General features: G+C 37.4%; 5 protein-coding genes across 9 annotated transcripts; 3 read left to right on the top strand and 2 right to left on the bottom strand.

Annotated features, from left to right (window-relative positions):
- The first annotated feature begins 1698 nt into the window (after positions 1-1698).
- LOC131006089 (uncharacterized) lies at positions 1699-3861 on the top strand. The gene is made up of 2 exons (XM_057933235.1): positions 1699-1940; positions 2460-3861. The coding sequence occupies exons 1-2, from the start codon at positions 1699-1701 to the stop codon at positions 3859-3861; spliced, it is 1644 nt and encodes a 547-aa protein (XP_057789218.1).
- A 1862-nt stretch (positions 3862-5723) lies between these two features.
- On the top strand, positions 5724-7938 carry LOC131019290 (uncharacterized). The gene is made up of 4 exons (XM_057947881.1): positions 5724-5868; positions 6478-6731; positions 6797-7008; positions 7093-7938. Exons 2-4 carry the CDS (start codon positions 6480-6482, stop codon positions 7664-7666), a joined length of 1038 nt encoding a protein of 345 aa, XP_057803864.1. The 5' UTR covers positions 5724-5868; positions 6478-6479; the 3' UTR covers positions 7667-7938.
- A 922-nt stretch (positions 7939-8860) lies between these two features.
- Positions 8861-11317, top strand: LOC131019228 (uncharacterized). Of its 4 annotated transcripts, none has more exons than XM_057947877.1 (5): positions 8861-8925; positions 9810-10063; positions 10153-10364; positions 10433-10694; positions 10850-11317. In XM_057947877.1, the coding sequence occupies exons 2-5, from the start codon at positions 9812-9814 to the stop codon at positions 11147-11149; spliced, it is 1026 nt and encodes a 341-aa protein (XP_057803860.1). In that variant the 5' UTR covers positions 8861-8925; positions 9810-9811; the 3' UTR covers positions 11150-11317. The 4 variants fall into 4 exon arrangements, with proteins under 4 accessions (XP_057803860.1, XP_057803862.1, XP_057803861.1 ...); XM_057947879.1 differs by lacking the exon at positions 8861-8925 and adding an exon at positions 8933-9076; XM_057947878.1 differs by lacking the exon at positions 8861-8925 and adding an exon at positions 8933-9089.
- Positions 11318-11385: 68 nt separating this feature from the next.
- LOC131019149 (diphosphomevalonate decarboxylase 2) lies at positions 11386-15699 on the bottom strand. The gene is made up of 10 exons (XM_057947838.1): positions 15138-15699; positions 14252-14450; positions 13811-13874; positions 13590-13653; positions 13424-13504; positions 12832-12918; positions 12486-12643; positions 12337-12385; positions 11885-12009; positions 11386-11778 (listed from the first exon to the last, which is right to left on the bottom strand). Exons 1-10 carry the CDS (start codon positions 15354-15356, stop codon positions 11556-11558), a joined length of 1269 nt encoding a protein of 422 aa, XP_057803821.1. The 5' UTR covers positions 15357-15699; the 3' UTR covers positions 11386-11555.
- A 1349-nt stretch (positions 15700-17048) lies between these two features.
- LOC131018988 (uncharacterized) lies at positions 17049-25033 on the bottom strand. Of its 2 annotated transcripts, XM_057947675.1 has the most exons (14): positions 24734-25033; positions 23652-23920; positions 23091-23207; positions 22687-22751; positions 21999-22104; positions 21353-21424; positions 21162-21221; positions 20956-21085; positions 20686-20879; positions 20393-20577; positions 19529-19656; positions 18795-19069; positions 18169-18409; positions 17049-17990 (listed from the first exon to the last, which is right to left on the bottom strand). In XM_057947675.1, exons 2-14 carry the CDS (start codon positions 23907-23909, stop codon positions 17296-17298), a joined length of 2526 nt encoding a protein of 841 aa, XP_057803658.1. In that variant the 5' UTR covers positions 23910-23920; positions 24734-25033; the 3' UTR covers positions 17049-17295. The 2 variants fall into 2 exon arrangements, with proteins under 2 accessions (XP_057803658.1, XP_057803662.1); XM_057947679.1 differs by lacking the exon at positions 24734-25033 and having other exon boundaries at positions 23091-23203; positions 23652-23781.
- Positions 25034-25036: the final 3 nt, after the last annotated feature.

The following is a 25036-nucleotide window of genomic DNA, read 5'->3' as shown; positions in this document are numbered from 1 at the left end:
TAGTGGTGGTGGAAGTTCTAATTGTAAATAATAATAAATCTTTAGGTCTTGGTTACTCAGTGCATCTACTATTTAATCGCGTATTTGCAATCAAATACTGGCTTCTGCTCATTATTCGTGTATAAATTAAATACGTAGATTTAATTCACTTTACAAGCCGCTCAAACCACTAATTAAACTTGTGCACCATAATTATAAAGATCCTTTAAATCTCAAATGGATTTAAATAACAATAAGAATTAAGCACATCAGATAAATCAAATCAGTTTTATTATTAATGGATGCCGAACCCTAATTATTAAGTCTTTAATCAGTGATTAAAAACTGGGATATGACATGGTCGCCATATTTGTGAAAGCTCGGTGTTCAGGCTCTGGGTGCGCTCGTGTCTGGGATTATTGTGGTTGGGCTCCTCTGGATGCTCAGCCATGGGTTGGCTCCTTCGGGGTTTATCCATCGTTGTTGAACCTTTTGGCCACCGGTTGTTCCTTTCATGATAAGCCGGGGGCTGACCTTTAGGTCTTTATTTCTTGTTCTTTGTCGTTTCTGGACAGCCGTATGTTAGCGTTTTCTATCAGTTGTGATTGTCTTAGTTTTGTTCTCGGTACGGAGGTGTCCGGATTAACTTGAGGGCGATGGTTAGATTAACTTTGCAGGAAGATTAACTTTGGTACGGTCAGTCCTATTCTCTATCCCAATATTTCAGCTGTCGTTCTCTAAGGTACCCAAATGTGTGTTGTTAGAAATCCGATCATTTTTGAGCAAATTCCTGTGGGGGGAGGCTTGGAGGCTAGGAAAATCCATTGGGTGAGATGGGAGGAGTTGTGCAAAGAAAATCGACTCGGGGGTTTGGATATAAAAAATGATTGGTTTAATATTGCGCTCATGTCAAAATGGATGTGGAGGTTCCTAACTGAGAAAGATTTATTATGGGTTCGGGTGATTCGAGCAACTCAGGGGGAAGTCTGTTGGCAAAGTGAAGGATTGAGGGGTGTGGGAAATAGAGAGATTAGACCGGGATGGTGGAAAAATGTTATGAATTTGAGCTGGGGAGAAAATGGGAAATGGTTTAGAGAGAATTTAGAAATAAAAATCGGAGAGGGAGACACGATTCTTTTTTGGCTCCATTGTTGGATTGGAAGGAAAAGCCTCTCGGAAATGTTCCCTAGACTGTTCTGTTTAAGTAACAACCAAGGAGGCGTCATCAAAAGTATGGGAGATTGGGTCGACGAGAACTGGGAATGGAAGCTCTCATGGAACCGAGACCTGTCGCGTAGAGATCTTGAGCAGGCCAACACTCTCCATTCTATTATCAACAGAGCTCGAGTAAGTGTTGGTGTCAAAGATGGTTGGAGATGGAAAACATCTCCCAATGGCAGCTTCTCTGTCAAAACGGCGTACAAGGTTCTGTGCTTTGAGAGAAATCCTACCGACCGTCTTCATGATGACAAGATTTGGTCGCTGATATGGAAGGTTGCCGCTCCCTTCAAGATCAGAACTACAGCCTTGCGGATTTTGAAAGGGAGACTGCCTACTTGTGATGAACTCTAAAAACGACAGGTGTGTTTTCAAAATGCCGAAACTTTGTGTGTTTTTTGCAAATCGAAAGGTGAAACCATTAATCATACCTTATTTGAGTGCCATAAAGTCGATGCAATTTGGAAAGAGATATTGCGGTGGATTGACAAACAGACAACTATGAATCATAAGGCAAATGAACATTTGTTGGCTTTTATGAATCTTGGGAACAAGGAGGACATCCAATTTCTTCTTGTTGTTTGGTTGTGCACGATTTGGTGCATTTGGAAAGAGAGGAATGCTTGTAAGTTCAACCAAGGTGTGTGGAGGAAAGAGAAGTTGGTGGCAGAGATCAAAACAAGGATATGGGGGTGGCTGGAGGCATTTAAATTGCCGTGTATCACTACAAACTTCAGGCGCTGGTTTACAGAGGCAAAACTGCATGATTAAATTGTCTTGAGAGTATTGTGATGCTCTCCCTTTTCTTTGTTGCTGCTCTTTTGTAATCCTTTCTTGTTTTGGGCATTCCTGATACCCTCCTTTTTTTAAATAAAAAGTTATTTTTCCTGATAAAAAAATTAGAGAAAATCGAGCTTTACAATGTATCTATTTTTTAAAGAAAACTTATCAGTAAAAATAGACAAAAAATAATAGTAATAGTATCATTAAATTCAACATCATCAAATAAATAAAAAGAAAGTATTAAATACAGTAGCCTTTAGGGTTGTTCAGTGTTTAGAATTAAAGAAAGAAATAAATATTGTTATTATTATTATTATTATTATTATTATTATTATTATTATTATTATTATTATTATTATTATTATTATTATTATTATTATAAGCTGGATCGATTTCTACCAACTTGTTTTTATGAAAAAATCGAAAACCGATACGAATAAGTAATAACCAAACCAAAATGATTCAACTCTCCTTGCCAGGTCTCTTAAGGCTCGTTATTTTCCCAGGTCGGACATCTTAACGGCTAATCAAGCCCATAATCCATCTTTCGTTTGGAGAAGCTTATTAGTCGGGAGGGATCTACTGGTCAAGGGAATTGCGTGGAGGGTGGGAGACGGGAAAAGGATTCGTATTGGCAAAGATGCTTGGCTACCAGATGGCAAAGGAAACTTTAAAGCTGCAAGAGTGCAGGACCCTTGGGGTGACATGAAAATCAACGAGCTCCTGTTTGATAATGCTCCAGCATGGGATATGCAAAAGGTGGAAACAATCTTGCCCAGGGACGAGCTGTGGAAGATCACTGAAAATCTCGATGTTAATCTCGGTTCCCCAGATAGACCTTTGTGGCCTCATGGTAAAGGTAATTCATATTCGGTCAAATCGGGATACCTTCTTGTCTGTTCACTTAAGAACCGAGAGGAACCTTCATCTTCTTCGGATGAATCTTCCTTATGGAATTGGGTGTGGGGTTTGGCGGTAATTCCTAAGGTGAAGCTTTTTCTGTGGAAATGTTTGAGTGGCTGTCTCCCAACTGCCAAAGCTCTTATCTCCCGTTCTATCATGATGGATCCCTGTTGTCGTAGATGTGATAAGCCCACGGAAACTATCGAGCACGCTCTCAGGGACTGTCCCTGGGCGACGTTCCTTTGGGAGTCCTCACCTATTCGACTACAGCCAACAAATCCGAGAGCTCCGTGGAGTCTGGTTGAGTGGATTGGCAAAATCAGAGAGGTTCCGGAAAAGGAGGTTCATTGTCTTTTTGCATCTGTTTTATGGACTTGTTGGTATGCTCGTAATCTTCTTGTGTTCCAGAACAAAATCTTATCTCACTCTGATTGTTTGGTGATAGCTGAAAGAGCCACGTTGTCTAATCCCCTTAGCTCAAGCATGGTGAGCTCAAAACCAACCAGAGTGGACTGCTCTAGAGCGGCACAAGTGAAGATTAATTGTGACGCGGGGGTAGGAAGTGGGGCTGGGGCTGGTCTGGGAATTGCTCTGTGCGACGTGGAGAACAATCAGGTTGGTTTTAGGATGGGCTTCCTTAAAGGAGTCTTCACGGTTGAGGAAGGGGAGGCTCACGCTGTTCTTGAAGGCCTTAGTTTCAGTGTTGAAAAAGGTTTCACAGATATCATTGTGGAGACGGACTGCCAGCGACTCTTTTGGAGACTACATAATCATGAAGATGATCTCTCCCTCTTAGGAGATATCCTTAAGGAGATTTACAGCATTGTGGATTCTTTGAACCAGGTGGAGTTTAGCTGGTGCCCGAGGGAGGATAATTGTGTTGTTGATAGCTTAGCTAATTATGCTTTTGTTTCTCGTTCTGGTTTTATTTCTTCGAACGTGTGGCCTTTATCTGTAAACTCTTCTTTGATGGTTTAATGAAAGGCACCTGTTTTCCCTCAAAAAAAAAAAAAACCAAATAACATTAAAAAAAAAACAAATAAAAAAGATGTAAACATAACCCACTGTTTATAGAAAAAATAAAAATAAAAAAGAATTAATGAATGGGTTAAATTTTGCTTACCCCATTATTTATGGACATTTATCCTAATGCCACCCTACTAACAAAGATATACCCCACTATAAAAACAAAGAATTAATGAATGGATTCAATTTTACTTAATATTGTTCAACTGTAATATAGTTGGACAAACAAATTACACCCAACTGTCTTGGATGCTGACCGACGCCGCAGCTGCTTTAGGAGAAATTCATACGCCTCAGATAACCAATGCCTTATTACTAAAGTTATATATCACTCACTTACAATAATTATGCAATGCCAAAAAAATTAATGATCACTTTTTTGTTATTTTTATGATTTAGTTACATCAATATACTGTTTTCTTTAAGCAATTTCACAAAGAAAATAAAAATTAAGTGTATTAAAGTTAGCTAGACGTGCAAATCCTTAACTCTGATGGTTGTGGTATGAAATGTGACATCTTAACTGAAGTACTTTATATTGAGATTAATAATTATTAGGGTAAATGTCACTTTATGTCCCATCGTTTAGCCGAATTATTAATTATGTCACAACTTTTTGATAATATCTAATTGGTACTCAATCTATCAATATATTTTTAATTGTGTCCGGTAAAAATTTTCCTGCGCCCGATAGTTGACGTGGAACACCGAAAATTTATTACGTGAAATTATTAATCCACTTGAAATTGCCAGCTCGAACATATTCTCCAGCTCAAGAACATTCAACAGGTCTCTTCACCATTTTGACAGACCAGTAATCGAACACCCATTCAAGGTTTATCATTTTTGAACTCTAGCTTTTCTAGCTTTTTAGTTCGCATCCTATTTGAGTCATTGTTTATTAAACCACAACAAATCAACAAGAGATAGCACTAAACTGAAAAAGATGTTAACTTTTATATGTGCTGTAAACAATCAAGAATACCGAATGTATTTTTATGAACAAGAAATTGTGTATATTGTACTACAAATATTTTAAAAACAAATCACACTAAACTGGAATTGAACTTGTGCGTGTGCTGTGAGAATCCGTCGTGTCTGGGGAAGAAGCGAGTCGCGCGCGTTGCTGCTACTGTGGTCTGGCCGTGAGTCATGGTGGCGTCGGGACGGTGGCGAGCTTGCTGCTGGCCGTCTGACCGAATGAGGGAGACGAGGAGGTCCAGGCGAAGGCGGTGGCTTCCAAGTATAATAATGTTGGTAATTCCAAGTAGATTAACAATTTCACGTAATCAATTCCGATGTTCCACGTCAACTTCCGGGCGCAAGAAATTTTTTACGGGATACAATTAAAAAAATGTTGATACGTTGGGTACCAATTAGATATTATCGAAAAGTTGAGACATAATCGATAATTCGGCCAAACGATGGGACATAAAGTGACATTTACCCAAATTATTAATATTATTTTTTTGAGAGGGAGATTAGGAATATTTTAAAATAAAAGGATACAAATAAAATGACAAAAATAGAATTGTTCTTTCTTTTGCAGTTATAATAACCCTTAAAAGAATGTTTTTTTTTTTTTTTTGAGGAAAACCCTTAAAAGAATGTTGATGGAGCTTTAATTGAATAAAATAGTTTTTTCTTTACGAAAGAAAACTTTCAGATATTTAATGTATGGACTATGGATTTAGTTTCCAAAAATAATGCTAAAAAGCTACACGCATTCATAATAAATGGTCAAAATTGAGAAAGTTAGGATTAAAGTGCATAAATCTATTTGTAATATTCTTTGCTTGAGAGTTAACACAAAGTATAGTCCTACCAACCGAATTTGGGTCGTCACTTTCAAGTAGTAGGCGTTTAACATTTCAACTTCCACACTTCAAAAACCAACCTCCAATTCTCTCTGCACACACACACACACACACTGCATTTGCAGAAGCAATCTACAGAAAGGTGAGAGCTTTTTGGTGATTTCACACTGTTGAATCGCTTTCACTTCCACATTATTCCAATTTTCGCTTCATGCTATGTGTGTGCGTTGATTTTGTGGGATTGTTGGGAAATTTCTAATGGTGTTGATGCACATGATCCTCTGTTTCTTTGGAATTTGTAAGCTTTTGTTTTGTTAGCAAACAATAAAAATAAAATTTAATCTGAATACTGCTGTATGTGACCACTATGAATTTGGGTGCATGGAATTGATTTTTCAGAAACTAGGATTTTATCATGTTCATTTTAATTGATTTATTTTTCCTGGTTTAGGAGAGAATGGGTTGAGTGAGTGATTTTCTTCTTTTGCATTGTATCCACACAATACATTCACATAAATGGTGTTTAAACTTTAATCTTCAAGGTTGTATATAGATCATACGTGTGGTTTTGTGAGAATTAGATTTGATCATGGAAATTAAAACAAGAGATGGTAGCAGATGTTTTTGTGCTAAATCATATAAAAACTGCATCCCATTATTACATTTTGATATTATACAAGCCCTTGCTCAATCAATGGAATCTCAATTCAAAAAAAGGCACATCAAAATGTTGTGTTTCTCCTATTTACAGCCATGTCTTGGAAAATGAGAGTGGTGTTGTTGATGGGTTTGGTGGCATGGGGTTACCGGGCATTCCGGCCTCCAGCGCCCCGCCTCTGTGGCACGAGGGGCGGGCCGCCCCTCGTAGGTCCTAGAATCAAACTTAGGGATGGAAGGCACCTATCATACAAGGAACATGGAGTCCCCAAAGAGGCAGCCAAATACAAGGTCATCTTGGTTCATGGCTTTAGCTCTAGCAAACACGAAGCCTCCATCACTGCAACGGTAATCTTGTTTTCCCTTTCTGTCTATTCCTGTTCAAGGCTGATGCTGCAAATGATTTCCAACAGGAAATGGTGGAGAAACTAGGTATATACTTCGTGTCCTTCGATAGGCCCGGTTATGGAGAGAGCGACCCCAACCCAAAGAGGACCATACAGAGCTTAGCATTCGACATAGAAGAGCTCGGAGATCAGTTAGAACTCGGCCCCAAGTTTTACATCATCGGAACTTCCATGGGAGGGCAGGCCGTTTGGGGATGCCTCAAGTACATTCCTCACAGGTAGCTAGCATATGTATTTTGAAGCAATATATTTTGTAGCAATATATATTGGCTGAGATCACATATTATTGAGATAAATGACAGGCTAGCAGGAGCTGCATTGTTAGCTCCTGTTGTGAACTACTGGTGGCCTAGTTTTCCTCGGGCGTTGGCCAGAGACGCATACGCTCTCCAACCTGTTCAGGACCAATGGGCATTGCGTGTGGCACGCTATGCCCCGTGGCTCGTCTACTGGTGGAACACTCAGAAATGGTTCCCGGGCTCAAGCGTTGCTGCAGGGACACAAAACCTCACTGTGCCCGACCTTGAGATCGTTGCAAGAATGGTTGCATCGGGAGTGTCTCACAAGGCGTATGCAACGCAACAGGGGGTGCACGAGTCATACCACCGCGACATGATGGTTGGATTTGGGGATAGGGATTTGGATCCTATGAAGCTTGAGAATCCGTTCCCCCATGGAGAAGGATCTGTTCATGTGTGGCATGGGATTGAAGACGGCGTCGTGCCCGTCTCTCTTCAACGCTACATTGTCCAGAAGCTTCCATGGATACAATACCATGAACTGCCAAATGCTGGCCATCTCTTCTCATGTGGTGAAACTGCTATCAAAGATGCTATCTTCACCAAGCTTTTCATACCTCATAAAATGGATCACTGATTCATTGTTTTTGTGAACTCACTGTGATTCATCCAATCTTTGAGATTAAATTTATGCCAATTCTATGTTATTTTTTTTTTTGGAAAGAAGCCTTTACTAGAACAAGTCTGGTATAGTGGTATAGTGGTATGCTAAGATTTTTCAATGCATTTGGTTGATTGCTGGTTTTGATCTATGATCTCTCTCTTGATGAACAAAATACATTTCCTGCTTCTTTTTTGCCCTTTTGTTAGTGATGATGATTCAAATCTAATAAATGCATACGTTATTTACATGACTTCACACATTTTTTTTTTAACTTGATGGAGCAGTGGGGTTTGAATCCAAAACCTCACTGTTCACGTACAGGAGGTCACACCGTTTGATGTCCCTTGGGGACTGACTTCACACATTTTATTTACTAATTTCTGTGATTATTGAGTTGATGTAATGCAATTAATACTATAAAGTGTTTTTTAGTATGAGGCAAAATAAAAAAATATACCCATTTATTTTGTTTCTTTTATTCATTAAGGGCAAAAATGTATTTTCATATAAAAAGTGGATAGTTTTTATATATTTTTATCATGATATGAAATTGGATATTTTTTTAATATTAACCCTTCTTACATTTGTATTGAATAAAATTAGTTTTCACGTAATGGTTTCTACTAAAAATACATCGTAAAATGGGTTGGTGTGACAGATTATTTTGTTGATCGAAGCCGGCCACCTACCAAGTTTACGTGCGAAACTATAATTAATAAAATTAATTTTAATATTTTTCTCTGTCCACTTCAATAAAACTAATAAATTACATACAAATGCTGTAGATATTGGTTTTTATATATAAATAAAAACAAAAATATTACTTGAATATTTTATTTCAACTTTGTAATTCCCATTTCTAAATATATATGCAAAAGTTGTGATCTCCTGTGAAAACATCCTTACATAAGACTTTGTCTTGTTTTGGTTAACATAAATGTTTTGCAATATCCATTCAATCAATTAGATTTAGCTAGGATTAAAATATCTAATTCTGTATTATCTTGTTTGAGCAACAATTCTTTTTGAGTTTTTTTTTTTTTTATTTCCAAAAATGAAGCTTTAATATCGTTTTTAAATTAAAAAAAATGAAAAAAAAATTGAAAATATCAATTTTAAATTCGTCTAAAAAAAATACTAATTTTCAAATTATTACTATAAATAGTCAAATATGTTATACCAGTTTCTATTCTGACATCATTGTCGGAGCAGGCGTATCCACTCGGAAAAAAGTATTTAAACTTCAACTACCACTTCTTTACAAAACCGAAGTTTTCCTTTTTGTTTATTTTGCTTTTGATTAATTCATTCCTTCCTACTTTGATGACTTGAAAAATTGTGCATTAGCTGAAAGCAATCCATAAAGCTCACTGTATCTTAAAGGTTGAAGCTTTGGGTAATTTAGCTTCTGTTTGAGATTTTCTTGCACAAGATTCAATTTCAGATTCTTATTATATGTGTTTGTTTAGTATGTGGCCTAGTTGGAGAACTTATAGTTGTTTTCATATTCATATTCCCCTATTTCTTGAAATTTTAGCTGTGCTTTTGCTATTATTAGCTCTAAGTAATTTATCTGAGCGCTGTGAACTTGGATTCTTGGAGTCGATTAAACTGAATCTGGGATTCCATCTTCTTTAACATTTCAGTTAATTACAATGTAATATTCTGATGAAGATACAATTGATGAAGCTTTATTTTGATTTCAAGAAAATTGGTAAAGCTTTGTTTTATTTCTTGGGAATTTTGAATAGTAGTATTTGATAAGAGTAGCAGTTTCTGCTGAACAAAGATATCTTGCAGAATAATGTTGATTGTTACACAATATCATATATATTTTTCCAAACCATTATAGTTGTCTTCTCATGATTCTCGTATTTTAGTTGCAAGACAATTTTGCATAAGATCAGTTTGTGACTGTGGATTATGTACATGTGTAGGAAAATAGTATTATAGTTTGCTTCTTTATATAAGGATCCAGTTAGTTTTGATGATTTTGCATAAGAGATTTTTGCTACTAATGTTGCTCTCCTGTATTATGTAAACCAGTCTTGTTGAAATCTCACTTAATCATGCTTCTAATGAAAAAGTCACAAGAATTGTTATTTGGCATTTTCAGCTATGTTTTGGAAAATTATAGCAGTGTTGTTGATCGCGTTTCTAGCATGGGCGTACCAAGCCTTGTGTCCTCCACCTCCTCGACTCTGTGGCTCTACCGGTGGCCCATCAGTCGAAGGGCCTAGAATCCGACTTAGAGATGGAAGACACTTAGCCTACATGGAGCATGGAGTCTCCAAAGAGACAGCTAACTATAAGATCATTCTGGTTCATGGCTTTAGCTCTAATAAAAACGAGGCTCATATAGCTAGATCGGTATTGCACCAAATAGGAACCCCCCTCCCTCCCCTTTTCTACTTTGCTATCTATGTTGTTGGTGAAGGTGACTCGTAACTACTTTGCAGGCGTTGGTCGAGAAACTGGGGATATACTTGGTTTCTTTTGATAGACCGGGTTATGGAGAGAGTGATCCCGACCCAAAAAGGACGATGGAAAGCACTGCGTTGGACATAGAAGAGCTCGGAGATCAACTGGAACTCGGCCCCAAGTTTTACGTTATTGGGAATTCCATGGGAGGGCAAGTGGTTTGGGGATGCCTCAAGTACATTCCTCACAGGTATAATGCATTTAGATCACTGTTTCTCTAGACTTGATTTGATACATTTCTCTTTGATAAACTGGTAGGCTAGCAGGAGCGGCGCTGATAGCTCCCGTTATCAATTACTGGTGGCCGAGTTTTCCTGCAAAGCTAGCAACAGAAGCATACTATGAGCAGTCCCCCCAAGACCAGTGGGCGTTACGGGTGGCACACTACTCTCCCTCGCTGGTTTATTGGTGGAACACTCAGAAATGGTTTCCTGCCTCTAGTGTTGCTGCTGGAAGACCTAATCTCACTGCACCGGATCTCCAAGTTCTGGCAAAATTACACGCGAAACTGGTTGATAGGGTACTTGATTTCATCTCTTGGTCACACTTATACATATCTTCTTGTTGTCTGCAGCAATGTCTAGTTTAGGATCTCTTCTTTTAGAAACTGAGGGGACTACATTTAGTTCAAGCAAGATAGATTAAGATTCCACATTGATGCTTGCTTGTGGACAGGATTATTCAACGCAACAGGGAGTGTATGAGTCACTTCACCGCGATATGAGGATTGGGTTTGGGAGTTGGGATTTTGATCCGATGAATCTTGACAATCCTTTCCTCGGCAGAGAAGGCTCCGTGCACTTGTGGCAGGGCGACACTGATGGCTTGGTGCCCGTCACTCTGCAGCGCTACATTGCAAAGAAGCTCCCTTGGATACATTACCATGAAATGCCAAATGCAGGGCATCTGTTTGCACATGCTGATATCTCTGCCACAGATGCTATCTTGAACACTCTTCTGGTAGGCGACAAGTGATTTTAGAAATGTTGGATGCATGTATCGTCTTCTTATTTATGTCTGTTGAGACTTCATGTTGTATGAATTCATTCCAACTCTTGATAGAATGTAGCTCACAAGGAGTTAGGAATAAGGAAATTGTGTACAATGATTTCATTTGGCAGTTATACAGATATTTTCAAGTATTATGTCTGAAGATAGCTATTCCTGTGAAAGCAAGAGTTTTTACATTGGAAAGAGATAAGCAGACAAACTTATGGAAAACTCAATTTATTTGTTAATAATTTTGAAGGGATGTTTACACAATAATTTGGTGAAAAACAAGAGGAAACGGCTTAACAAGAAAAACTCCTCACAACAACAAATGTAAAGGTTCACAGCTTGAATCTTCTTAGTAAGAACACGACTTTTAAAACGATACTATTTACTTGGGCAGCCCAGTTTCAGGGTTAATAAGGGACTGGCTTTCATCGGCTAGCACAACGGGACCTCTTCCAGGTCTTGTGCAGATAAAGTAGCTAACGTCTCCCCTACATCTCTGGGTTGAAGCATTCTCCTTAATTTCAGGAGGTGGAGCCAAAGCTTCGATATCCTTCAAGTCCTCAATGCCAGCATCTTTTAGTATTGTCTTGTCACCAATGACATAGCTGTGGAGATGGGGGTCGTATAGGAAATACCACATGAGTTGTCGCGTGTCAAAATTATATGCAAGAAAAACAAGATCACTCGTACAATTTTGGAGCTCAGAACTACCTGTTCAAATCAGCATCTGATTGAGGAGGGAAGTGAAAGAGCAGCCTCTGAAGCAGAAGGGCTGCAGTCTTTCTGTTTTTTGAGATTAGTACTGCATTTGGCCCAGCATCAAAGGTATAAGCCACCTGTGAATCATCTATCTATTAGTAACCTTCTATCTAAAGTCAATCTGCAAATAACTAGCATGTGTCGTGTACTCGTGTGACAAGAGATTAAGAGGAAGTTGGTGGTCAAACAATCCAATTTTGCATAGGAAGTCATTGTGTTTTGGCTATCTCGATTTCTTATAAGCTTGTGAAGATGAACGGAAAAGGCCCACATCCAGAGAAAGTGGTAGAAATTGTCAGTTAGTTCAAAGGTATTTGTTCTCAAATGCAAGTTGATATACTTTCCCTATTCATTGAAGTCTTTAGGGAACATAGAATTCGGTTAAAAGAGAATGAGAAATGAACCTGAGGTGATCCTTCATGACGATTCCATTTCTCAACACAGCCGATAATCCTGAAATATTCACGACTCGATGAGATTCAAATTTATGATTTATAAATAAATGCTCAATATTTGAAAAGGTAAAATAAAGGATGAAATTCAGAGTGCTTGCCTGTGAGACGTGTCATTCATGTAGAATATGGGGGGCAGGGTGTCCAAGCAAACTGCATGGAACTGATTACTATCGGCACAAGCCAGACGAGCAAAGGATGGAAAATCACGCTTAGCTATAGCTTCTTCCATTTCTTTTATACGCTTCGGTACTACTTCCTGTGAAGTTACAGCACACACAAAAGACATTGGATTCTTCGTCTAATCTAAAAAATGACACCATACTATCCAGCATATAGAAGAAGACAGAAAAGAGACTCGGGAGGGCTGATAACAATTTCAAAAATCAAGTGAGACGTGAAATATTGACAGAATTCATACAGTACCAGGGAACGTCACTGACATACCTTTGCTCTATGTTTTATAAGAGCACTGGTTTCAACCGTGTCACGCATTCCGGATGTACTACTAGTTTCCTTCTGTTTTGAACTTACCTGAAATTCAGACAAACACCACTTATAACAAGTAATATGCTTAATCCATGCAGAATCACATGACTAGAAGAAACATTTTTTTTTGTCCTTGTTAAAGGAGAGGTCCATGATGGATATCTTGCACGTAAATGGATAGCAAGAAGATAGAAGTTATTTAGCTCAAAAGCTAAAGATCCAATTACTAATCACATGATTTCCTAATGATTCCAATTCAAATATTGAGTTTCCTGCTATGAAAATCGAAACAGTCGTCAGCACAGTCTAGTAGGAAGACTTACAAGAATCAATTGACTGTAATAGATAGAGCGAGTCATTAAATATCTAGGTAAATCCGAATTTTTATTTTCTTTTTTTAAAAGTGGCTGTTCATTGTTCCCTCCACCTTTCCAGAGGGAAAGAAAGAAAAAATAACCTAAGCTAGTCTCAACTTTAAAAAACACAATTACACACATAAGCTGGTAACTGAATGTGACATTAAGAGAAATACAGATACTGAGATACACACCACTGCAATAATAATAACGAGGTCATCCCAATGCTTTTCATCGGCAAGTTGCACAGCAATACTGTCACTGCCATTATCCTCCTGCAGTCATCCAGAGAAACTAATTAGAAAAGTAACAACAATCAATGAACAAAAGTGTAAAAAATAATCTGTTTATGAAAATTACTTTTCCCATGATCCACTTGACAAATCCACCATACAAGCTGCGGCAAGCACTTCCTGAGCCTTGCCTGATATGTATATACAGCAAAAAATCATTAATTTTGAACTAAATTCTATTCAGATCTATCTAGAATAAAGATCAGGCTAAATTTTTCACAAAATATATGGGTCAGAAAATATTGAAGACATATCCGAGATGAATGAACTCAGGAAATCTATATTTACCTTGCAATAGCAGACAGTTTGCTGTGATCTTCTTTCACATTCATTAGCTTTGCCAGGGAAAAAACTGAAAAAAAAATGATCACCTTAGTTATGCAAAAAAGAATGTAGAACTGAAATATTTCAGTCATTTTACTATAAAGAAAAGACATTTACAATAACACCAAATTAGAATATAGTCACCAATATCTTTTGTTGACAATTTATGAACATAGAACTAGAATTTTGGGTGAACAACTCAAATCAAAATAAGATAAGCTAGTTCCAAGTATAAGGATGTAAAACTGCTATTCATATTCAGGTAATCAGAAAGCTCATTTACACAACTCCAAGCCTAGAACTGCTTCCTTGTTTGAAGGAATGCAAGATAAATCATGCAATGTGGAAAGAAAAGGCAGGATCTTTTGATTCTGTAAGCAAGTGATTGAGGGAATATAAAATTACCCAGGCATGCCAAACCAGCAGCCGACGATGCTAAACCAGCAGCCGTAGGGAAATTGTTATAAGAAACAATGTGCACTCGCAGCTTCTCCCAGTCCTTTTTGTTGATCTTGATACCCTTCTTCTCATCCTCAAAATCAGTGGCACGTGAGCGAAGTTCTCTCAAGCAATTTTGGAATCTGCCTCCAGAAAGAGATACCTCCTACACAAGTAAGAAGTACATAAGATACACTTAAAAACCAGAATTCTCTAGTGCTTTAACAGTTTCACTCTTCAGCATCATACAAATATTAAAGAAATAAAATCCTTACTGAACTATAATCAAGCAGAACCAAACATAAAAAACAAGAGTCAATCTAACAATAAAAAAATATCCAAAAGAATAGTTCATTAGCATTGCAGGTCAACATCAGTTAGTACCAGTAATAATTTTTTTCATGGAAGTAACTGAACAAATAGCGCACCATTAAAATCCTAGTTAGTACAAGCCTAACTAAAAGAATAGAGCAGACATCTTTGTGAACCTAATAATCGTATCGAGCTACAGCTGTGATCGGCACTAACTTAGCCTGATTATTATTTCCAATATTTCCAGTAATTCTACTTCACTCCACATTTCTTAGTCAACTCACTAGTTGAACAAGCCAATCTTGAGATTTATATTCACTTTTATACCGAGCTCAAACCAAAAATAACAATTATACAAGGAAAAGAATATGCTGCAGAAATCATCATTTTGTGCTTGAATTAACGCGCGCGCACACATTTGCATACGGAATACAAAAAGGCCCACCACAGCGAGCTTTATAACCCCGGGTCACAAATAGCATCAACTTAAAGCAATCAAACAAAATTAACAAGAAGAAAAATAGAACGCGATCGATTATACCTTTCCGTTGAGCCAGATACGATCATGGGTGAAGGCGGGGCTGACAGCGACGGAGGTGGTGGTGCAGAGGTGGCCAGGGTCGAGCGTGACGCTGATGCTGTCGTTGATCGGAAGAATCAGCTCCTCGTCCCTCTTCCCCCAGTACTTAATCACCGCTATGTTCGTCGGCGTCTGCGCCGTCACACTCAGAACCCATTTCTCGCCGCGCTCCGCCGCCATGAAAATTCTCTTAATTTTTTCAGAAGATTGCTGTGTTTGATTGGATCGGATCTGACAGCTTGGGCGCAGTATTTATGCAAATGCGCGGTGTGAGTGTGTAGATTCAGTTGGTTGCACGTATATGTTCATGCGCAGTGTGTGTGTGAAGGGGTAGATTGGTCAGAACAGAGGAACGCCATTGTTGAATGAACTTAAAAAACAGTTAGGCTTCGTTACAAACTAGGCAGCCGCTGTGGGGCCGCTTTCTCATTCATGTTTTACTTCAAACTTGATTACGTTTTATTAGGGTTTAAGGTTTAATTTTTTCTTAAAAGAATTAGTCAAATTTGAAGTCATAAGCTTCAAACTATTCGTGCAGCTGCAACCTGCAAGCCATGATATTAATCGTTTTTGTTTTAAGTTTAGGAATAGATAATTGATGTGTGTGTGTTTTTTTTTTTTTTTTGATAATAATAATTGATGATTAAATCATTGAAACTTTAATGGTAGTCTTACATATTTATTTTGATTCGTCCACAAAATTATTACACATCTTCCTATTTTTTATTTTGATTCGTCCACAAAATATTTTGTTAATCTATTTTTGAAAACAATCACAATAACTATCATCCTTACAATTCTCACATATTTACGCACATGTCACTAGTTGAACCATCATTTTTTAAAATAATTTCATTAATTATCATCATGTTTTTTAATTTACAGGACATTTTCTCCGCTCACCAAATGCACAACTTATTTTTTTTTTTAAGTTATGTCATCTCCCTTACAAATATGTTTGAGTACTATTTAATTAAGAGAGTCTCCTGTGTGGACGTTCGAACATAAAAAAAATTATGTTTAATTATAATACATTTAATTTAATTTAACAGCAAGATAATACAAAATAAGGGATTTTGCATAACCCACAATTTTTGACTTATTAAAGAGTGTCAACCGATTACAGTAGGAAATGATTCCATTTCTTTTCATTATTGAATAAATAGAAATTTTAAAAATGAGCATTTTTTTAATTATAAAAATGAGCATTACAATGACTTAAATTCATAACTTTCGTCTACCATTAAACTAACATACACGATTCTTTACTTTCTAGTGTGATGCAACGTCGTTATTCTATTGTATAATGACATGGTTATGAATATCAATTTATATAATTTAAATATAAAAATTTGTTATCCGTGCACCTAACATAACTGCGCATAAATGAGTTTTCCGCATATTTATTTAGATTTATAACATAGTAATGTAGCATTTGAAATAAATATCATAAAATCAAGTTGAATTGACTATTGAGTGGTGGGGTGGTAGGTAAGATGTGAAGGCTGCTGGAAAATCGGCAATAAATATCACAATACTTTAAAATTGTACTCCACTAAAGTGTGAATCATTCAAAAAGAGTCCAAACTATACAGCCAAGCTTTGAATATCAACAATGTGATACTGTGCCTAAATATATTTATTGCAATTACAATTGTATCCTATATGGAGGTAGCTTATTTGTTTGAGGGTACCAAACAGAATTAGATTTGTAAATGTGTAGTAGTAAGAATGAGGGATAATCTTCTACTCCTGTTTGTAAGCTGTTGCTTTCAGAATTTTGGGATCCCAATTAAAGAATAAGAAAACCAAAACCAAATAAGTCGGCACCAGTTGCTTGACCTATTGAGTCATATATGATACAACCGGACAAAATATTAAAATAATTTTAGTAATAACAAATAAAAATATTTGATGGTTCAGCCTGCTTAAATGACTCAAACATACGTTGTGAAGAAACCACATATCGTAACAAGCTAATATTCTTTGAAACAATTAGTTTTAGTGAGTAATGACAGTTAAAATAGTACAGAAACTACAGTAAATAATTTACTTTCATCCATCAAAACTTGGTGTTGAACATATACCAGAACACCCCTCTTATATTTCAAGCTTCAATCTAGTCGGAATCTGGATCGCCATCCACGATATCTGGAAATATATCTGCAGCCTCATCGTCTGCTTCAAACATCGTCTCTTTACTTCTGTCGATATTCGATAGTGTAGCAGATATTCTTTCAAATATAGTAGAAAACTCATTACCCGTGGTTTCTGAAACAGAAGTTGTGCCACTCTTGTCTGTTGTGTCGTTCTCTACTGATGCTGCAGCTCTCCTAGTCGTAGGCTCTAGCTCGACACTTTCTAACACACCTCCACTTTGGTCACTGGTATTTTTCAGGCGTAGAGCTTCAACCACATCATCAGTAGACGCCATGCCTTTGTTGTCAGGGACATTTCCTGAGGATGTAACCTCGCTTTTCTTGGGGGCGTTCATACCAGAAGTGATCTCATCAGCAGGGTCCCTGGGCGTGTCATGTTGCCTCTTGGTGACTTGAATCTCCATTTCATCATCTTTTCCAAGCCAATTTTCGATTAGATCATCTTCTTCTGATTCAGGCTCATCAGGTTGATAGTTGGGAATTCGTCCGTCTCCACTAGGGTACACAGGATCGCGCAAGTGGCCCAGAGCTTTATAGTCATCACCACTAGAATGGAAATCCGACAAGGGAAGGCTCCTCGGGTGTATGAGCACTTCTAAGGCCAGCAGTGCATGCCCACAATACTCAGCAAGCTGTGTGCCCGTTGCTTGCGTGCCTGCAGAATACATAAGCATAAGCAATGGAGAGAAGCAGTAGATGACTATGCTACTCATGTTTGTATTCTTTATTGTAGGGTAAACACTTTATGCAGCACACATATCTAAGCATTGTCTTAAGCAACTGTATATTGGTGAGTTTCAAGAAAGGAAGAACGATAGAGTATGATATATCACCTCTACGGAAAAGCTCTAGACCGATAGCCAGGTGCGATGGGCGTACTCTGCCAGGCGACAGAAGAGATGCCAAAAGTGCACGTAAGGCAGCTACTTGGAAGTCTGACCACGTAGGCGTAGCATCACCTGATAGAAGAATCTTCCTTTCCTCCTTGGAACCCCCGCTGCAAGCATATGTGGCCACAGTTACAAGTAGCTTATCAACATCTCCTCGCCAGCTTTCAGATCTAATTGAACCACCCTGTTAACAATTTTAATTTTGTTCAACTCAAAGAATGTAATGAAAAGTTAACAAACATAACAAGAACGAAACAGCTATTGGCGAATGTTTGCTATGGGACAGTTTAATTACTTCAGTATTATAACAATTGAATTTAAATAGAAAAGCATACTTCAAGTATTGTGGGTAGCACGCTGAAAGCATGATTCTGAGGTAATTTAAGGAAGAATGAAAACTTCAGAAAAATACTCTGTCACTGGGGATTTATAATGTAACGAACATTTGAAAGATGCAAGTCATTGTTATATATCATCTACTTCTGAGGATACATTGTTTATTGAGATGTAATGAAACATTTCAAGGAAAACTTGCACCTACACCCATGGTTATCGTGAGAAGAACATACCACATTTAGAAGTGCTTCTAGTGCCTCCAATGCTGCTATCTTCAAGGACAAAGGAGTTAAATTATTCAACATTTCAGCTTCCGGACCACCATGAGCAGGCTGCTCTTGCAACGAACTCTTAGTACGCTTCCTTTTCTTATTGTGGAACTCAATGAACAATTCTGGCTGGACCTTTGTGTCTGTACCTGAGCTTTTGATGTCCTTCTCATTCCCAAACAAATCTAAATCAACAAATACATTGCTGACAATATCCTGGCTAACATGAATTGCAAGCCCTGTCCAAAGAGCAAAAACGAAGGATATGACTAAACGAAGAGGGCTTAGACATTTTTTAAACTGCAACGCTGTAAATGTCATGGTTACAGGAGTCTATCCATCATGTGTATAGGCTTTAATGGCATCGTGGCATAACCGTAGGTCAAGTAGAGAAATTCATATTTGAATATCAGCCAGCAAAATAGAAAACACATTATTTAAATAATTCATCGAGCGCCATGGCAACATAAGATGCATTAGTCATAGGAAATAGCATGCGCTGCAGTTGACTCAACTTCAAGCTGAAAGCATTAAAAAAGCTCGATTGTTTACTCGTTGAGGTTATTTCTTCCTCTAAGTTTAGCATTTAAAGAAATTAATCTATAATCATGATTTTTGTACAGTTGATGCCAGAAAAACGGTATGGAGGAAACCATTAAGAAAAAACAGCATTAAATTATTGAAATATGCTGTCATACCAACGCCCATTGACATCAGCAGGACTTTCAGAATTGAGTATGCTTTTATCTTCAGATCAGGGATTTTACATCTGGTCAAGTATTCTTTCAGCAGCTCTAAAATTTCCGCAACATAAGGTAATACTTGGCTGCGAGAAAGAAATTTAAAAGTCTGAACATCAACAGAACTTGAAGAAATTACGATTAGAATTGAAGCTCTTCGAAGAATTTAAAACAAATAGTATTTACATTCCAGGAGACATTACAGCAATAGAAATCTGAAAACAATCTTTGAATGAGCTACAGAACCTATATGAGGCCTCAGTGCTCTTCGAAGAATTTAAAACAAATAGTATTTACATTCCAGGAGACATTACAGCAATAGAAATCTGAAAACAATCTTTGAATGAGCTACAGAACCTATATGAGGCCTCAGTGATCCTACAATCTTCCTTCTGTACTAAAAAAATTTACACTCAAACAAGGCAGCTGCCCAACAACAAGTGCTAGATATCTATAGAGAGATCATAACAAAGTTGGCAAAGCTTAGGGAACTCAATCAAATACGAACATTATTCTACGCTCGTCTTGGTGATTCAATCTTCTTTTTCCAGCTTTACCTATATGGTGCAAAGTTGCCTTTGCCTTTGCCAGTTTTAGTAAGAAATATTATGCACTTGGACCTAAATCTGTAACCACAGATAAAATGTACTATCCTTTCGAACACCACATCATACCAACGTCATCAGTACAATTATTCTTGTTCGGTATGAGTCACTCTTTAATAATTGTTTCACTTTCAGTATATAAATGAAGCTATAGAATTTCAAAGGGAATTGATAGTCAGCATGAAATTTTATAACATAAATCTCAATCAACATTTACCTGCCCAACCCCTTGACAATAGCTGTGAGGATTTCCAGACTTTGGAATTGCAGATTCGGGATTTCTGAACAAATAAATTCTTGTTTCAAGGTGGTCATGAAAGAATACGAGGACAGCGGCAAGGAACCATCAACCAATAGCACCCTCCCGGAAAGGGATATAAGGCCACAAATAGGAACTTGAACCTGTCATGTCACATGAGTGTTATTCGTTGTTCTGCTTGGCAGAAAATCAAACAGCAGAAGATGAACTCAAGCTTTCATTGAAAAGCAGATACAGAAATAAGAGAGTACCATAACAGGGTAAGAAGTTGTCAGCATGTCAGAACAGCACTGCAGAAGAGAAGAAATTCTGGATGCCAGCAGTCGCTCGGGACTCCTGGTTGAAATATCTGAGTTTTGTTCAGACGTTGCTGAGCCTCCTAGTGGAGGTGGGGGGGTTTTGCCAGCGGGAAGCAAAGCCCTCATTGCTTTAGCGCTTCTGGTCTCTGCAATAAAATGACCAAGTTATGTGATTTCTACTAATATAATATCAGTAACTTCAATGGAAACTTCTCTTAGTACCTTCTTCTAGACCCTGGAAGGCATCATTCAACTGGCTGTTTACATAAAGTAAAATCTTGTTCATCATTACGCACCAGCTATCCTCATCTCCCCTCGATTTTGGAAGCAGTGATAAGCCACAACCCAGGTTCTGTACCAATAGGGCCAGTAGTTTGGTGACCGTAATTCCAACTCAGTGACAAATTAAATAGTTCATGAACTCTCACCTTCAAAACACTGGGAGAGCATTTTCCAGATATGAGCTTTGAAACAATGGCAGCTTCAACCTACCAATGACAAATATGCTTTGAGTACTTGTATGGATTCTGTTCATAATAATCTAAACTAATAAATTTATTTGTCAAGAGGTCAAAATTAATTTACCATACATTTGCAGATTATAAGGGTAATCACTTACAGATTCATAATGTCGGTGGACTGACGAAGGAAAGTGATAAATCAAGGTACGAATGAGACACATAGCTTCTTCCTGCAAGTCAATCACGCCAGAAAAAGATAGACGATTAAACTTACACAGTTGAAACTAGATTCATATAGAAAAGGCAAGCCATTTAACAGAAAATGTTCAGTATCCTTGTTCATTCATATTTTCCCAATTTTAGATATCTTCGAAAACATGTCTCTATATAATTAACTAGCCAAAATGGAAGGATTTAAATCATTTACTAGCTAAACTATCAATCTACTAATAAAGAGCTGAGCAGACATGCCACAGTATAGTTGCAACACATTCACAATCAAAATGCAATTAAAATAACTCAAATTACAATTCTTGGAACCAAAATGTAGATCCTTCAGTTAGTGTACGTCTGATATAAACATATACTAGCATTTTGATCACAAATAATTACTAATGAAAACAATGCTATTTCAACCTGCAGATACATAATAATACATCTTCGTTGGTTGTAGGATACACTCAAAAGCTATGCACATGTGCCACACATCTATCACAACTTAATTCAATTCAACAAAATAGAATTTTTGACACACGAAAACACATTTGAATAAATCAGTGCATGAGAATGTTGTGTTATACCAACCAATACAACAGAGGAGCTCTCCTCATTTAACAGCTTCAGTGACAGCTGAACAACTTTTGTTGCCTGTGAAGTTGCATCCTTTTTCACATTTGAAAATTCATCCAGCCTAATTCACATAAGAAAAATTAGAAAAACTAAAGAATCCAAGATAATAAGTTCAGTACAACTGTACAACTCACTTTTATATGATACCCAAAACAACAAGAAATGATAACAGATCAAATAGAACTTCTACATCTGACACAAGAATAATTCCGAAGCCCAGAAAAGCCTAACATAATTTTATATAGGGCTCGCTGGACTATATCTATTTCAGATTCTTTTAATAGGTTAATTTATGTCAACTACACTACACACTTTACAAGACCCAAGCTTTTGTATTAGTTTGAAGACCCAAGCTATTGTATTACTTGAAAGAGTAATCTATATGTGCACAGATATCTCCGCATTGCACATTGATAAAATGGCAATTAAAAGTACATGGAATGTAGAAGAATCTCCGTTTTTTCAAAGTAAAGTATTTTTAATATATCTGCAGAGTCTCAAGAGTCTCCATTCTTCCAAAACGGCAGATTTTCATATACGACAATGAAACATTACGCTTGTCTTTTATATCTTTTTCCCAAAACTAACTACAAACCACATGGATAATGAACAAACATATTAATACAAGTTCAAATCTACATACCTTGTAAACATATCTGATAGAGAGGCACAAGAAGCCGCCTTCACAAAATGAGAAAATTCTGAAGGCTGGTAATGAAGATAAAAGAAACAATGTAAACAAAACAAATACGTATATTACAAATATGGAACTTCCAATACTGAAATTCTTTTTATCTTAATCTCCCATTAATTGTAGTGCAAAGAGACTTCAACTTTCAAATAACATGGATTCACTACAGCCACAAAGTATCAGGTACTATTTAGAACCATGGGAAGGCTAGGAAGCTTAATAACAATATCTTTTTTATATTCAATTCTAAAGAAGAATGAACCAACAAATTAATTAAGGTTGCAATACAGTCTTAGCAATTAAACTACAAACATCCTCCCAGACATTGTAATGTACATTACACTCAGAAACCATACCTGCACATGAACGAGAAGCTTGTTCAACCAAACATCATATGAAGTTGAAAAGCGCTCTGAACTGCATTCTTGACAGGTCAATCCAAGCAAACATATCCCAGCCCAACACTTATCTGGCTAAAGAGCATCCATGGAAAAAAGAAAAAAACATATAAGCACCCATCGCCATAAAATAACTTCATCAAATATCCCCTATCATAAAATCCCCCAGTGACTTTATACATATCAAAAGATACCAAATAGGAAAAGAAAATTGAATAAAAAATAAATGTTGACGGGAAAAACCTACATTACCCCAGCAATTAAATACATCAATGCCCATAAAAAAATCATTTCCATTGAGCCAGGATAAAACCACCACAAGAAAAGTTCACTTTTTTTAGTTTACATTTATGAGTAATTTCGGGACATATCTCAGTTGTTCCACTTTTCATTCAAACTACTGGAACATAACACATAAATCACATATACTACCACCAACAAACATCCAATAAAACATGGACAACTAAGTCAGTCTATGCAAACAACGAAACAATTAATGCAAATGCCACTTCTTCTTACCAAATTGCTAGACGCCAACACGAGCAATCGATTGACCCAAGAATCAACGGCCGATTTCCAAGCATCCACCAAATCCTGTTGGGCCTCCGGCGGTGTCCGTTCTGATAGCAATTTATGCGTTTTGACGGTGGAGACAACGTACGACAGCTCCGAAGGGTTAGTGAAGGGGTGTTTCTCATCGGGAACGTACTCCCTCAGCAGCGATCGGAGCAACTTCGGCTTCATTACGACATCATACATGACCTCCGGCGCCGACATCCTCCGCGATTCTATTGAAAAAAGGAGGTAAGGGTTTAAGGTCTAGGGTTTAACAGAATGCAGAGCTGAATAAGTTTATGTTACAAGATTGAACCCGCGAAATTTTGGGACCCACAATTTACTCGTAAACTTTTACCCCGGCGTTTGATGGAGTAATACTTTCACCGTAAGTTTTACTTCTCGTGATAAATAGCAGTAATAGGATAAATTAATAAAACATAATACTACTATTAAGTATTTAAAAATAGAATAATTAAATAAATTTGAAATTAACCGATTATTGAATTATTTTTATTTACTAATTTTGCATCAAAGTTGTCTTTTTTTTTTAGAAGATCAAACTTGTCTCCTTATCTATCTATATATTGAGAGAGAGAAAAAAGCCAAGCATTGGCATGCATGAGGCTTTTCCCGTCAATACAGTCTCGCATTTGACCAGTGTGTAATGTGTAATTTGAAAATTGGCTAGATTTTGTGTAATTTGAAAATTGGCTAGATTTTGATTTTGATTAATAATCATTGTTAACATTATCTATGAATTAAAGCAATGAAAATCAAGATTTTGGCTCCAAGAAAAATAAAGCAAAACTCAAATTTATGCAGAAACTACGACAATTTGTTGTGCTTCTCAAGCTGAAACTTGCGACACATAATAAAGAAATGAAGTTAACTTTTAAATAATTTCTTTGTCTAATGTCCGATTATTTTCATAGATTATTTTGTAGATGAAAAAAAAATGCTCAACATAATCGGTGGATTCTTTGGTAAAAAAATATATATCAAAAAACAAACTTCCAAAACTACCAAATAGCATGTTGCCTTACCTGATGTTGGGAACTGGGCGTTGGAAACTGCTGCTGCGAAGTCGCGGACGGAGGTACCGAGGCCGAAGGAGGCGTGGCGGAGCGACGGTGAAGCCTAGGTGAGGGTGGAGGCACGTCGCAGTCGCGCACTGTTGCTGTCAATCGAAGGAGACGGAGCGGGGCGAGCCGGCGAGGGTTGGGCGGCGGACTGCTTCTGTGCTGCCTGCTTGGCGCTTGGACGGACCGGAGGAGGTGGGGGTGGCGGCGGACGGCAGAGAGAGCGGCAGAAATCGAAGAGAGCGCGCGCGGCAGATGTGAGAAACG

This window comes from Salvia miltiorrhiza, chromosome 1 (assembly GCF_028751815.1).
Source record: "Salvia miltiorrhiza cultivar Shanhuang (shh) chromosome 1, IMPLAD_Smil_shh, whole genome shotgun sequence".
Classification (NCBI taxonomy): Eukaryota; Viridiplantae; Streptophyta; class Magnoliopsida; order Lamiales; family Lamiaceae; genus Salvia; species Salvia miltiorrhiza.
The sequence above is the reverse complement of the archived record's forward strand: the minus strand, read 5'-3'. Positions and strand labels throughout refer to the sequence as shown.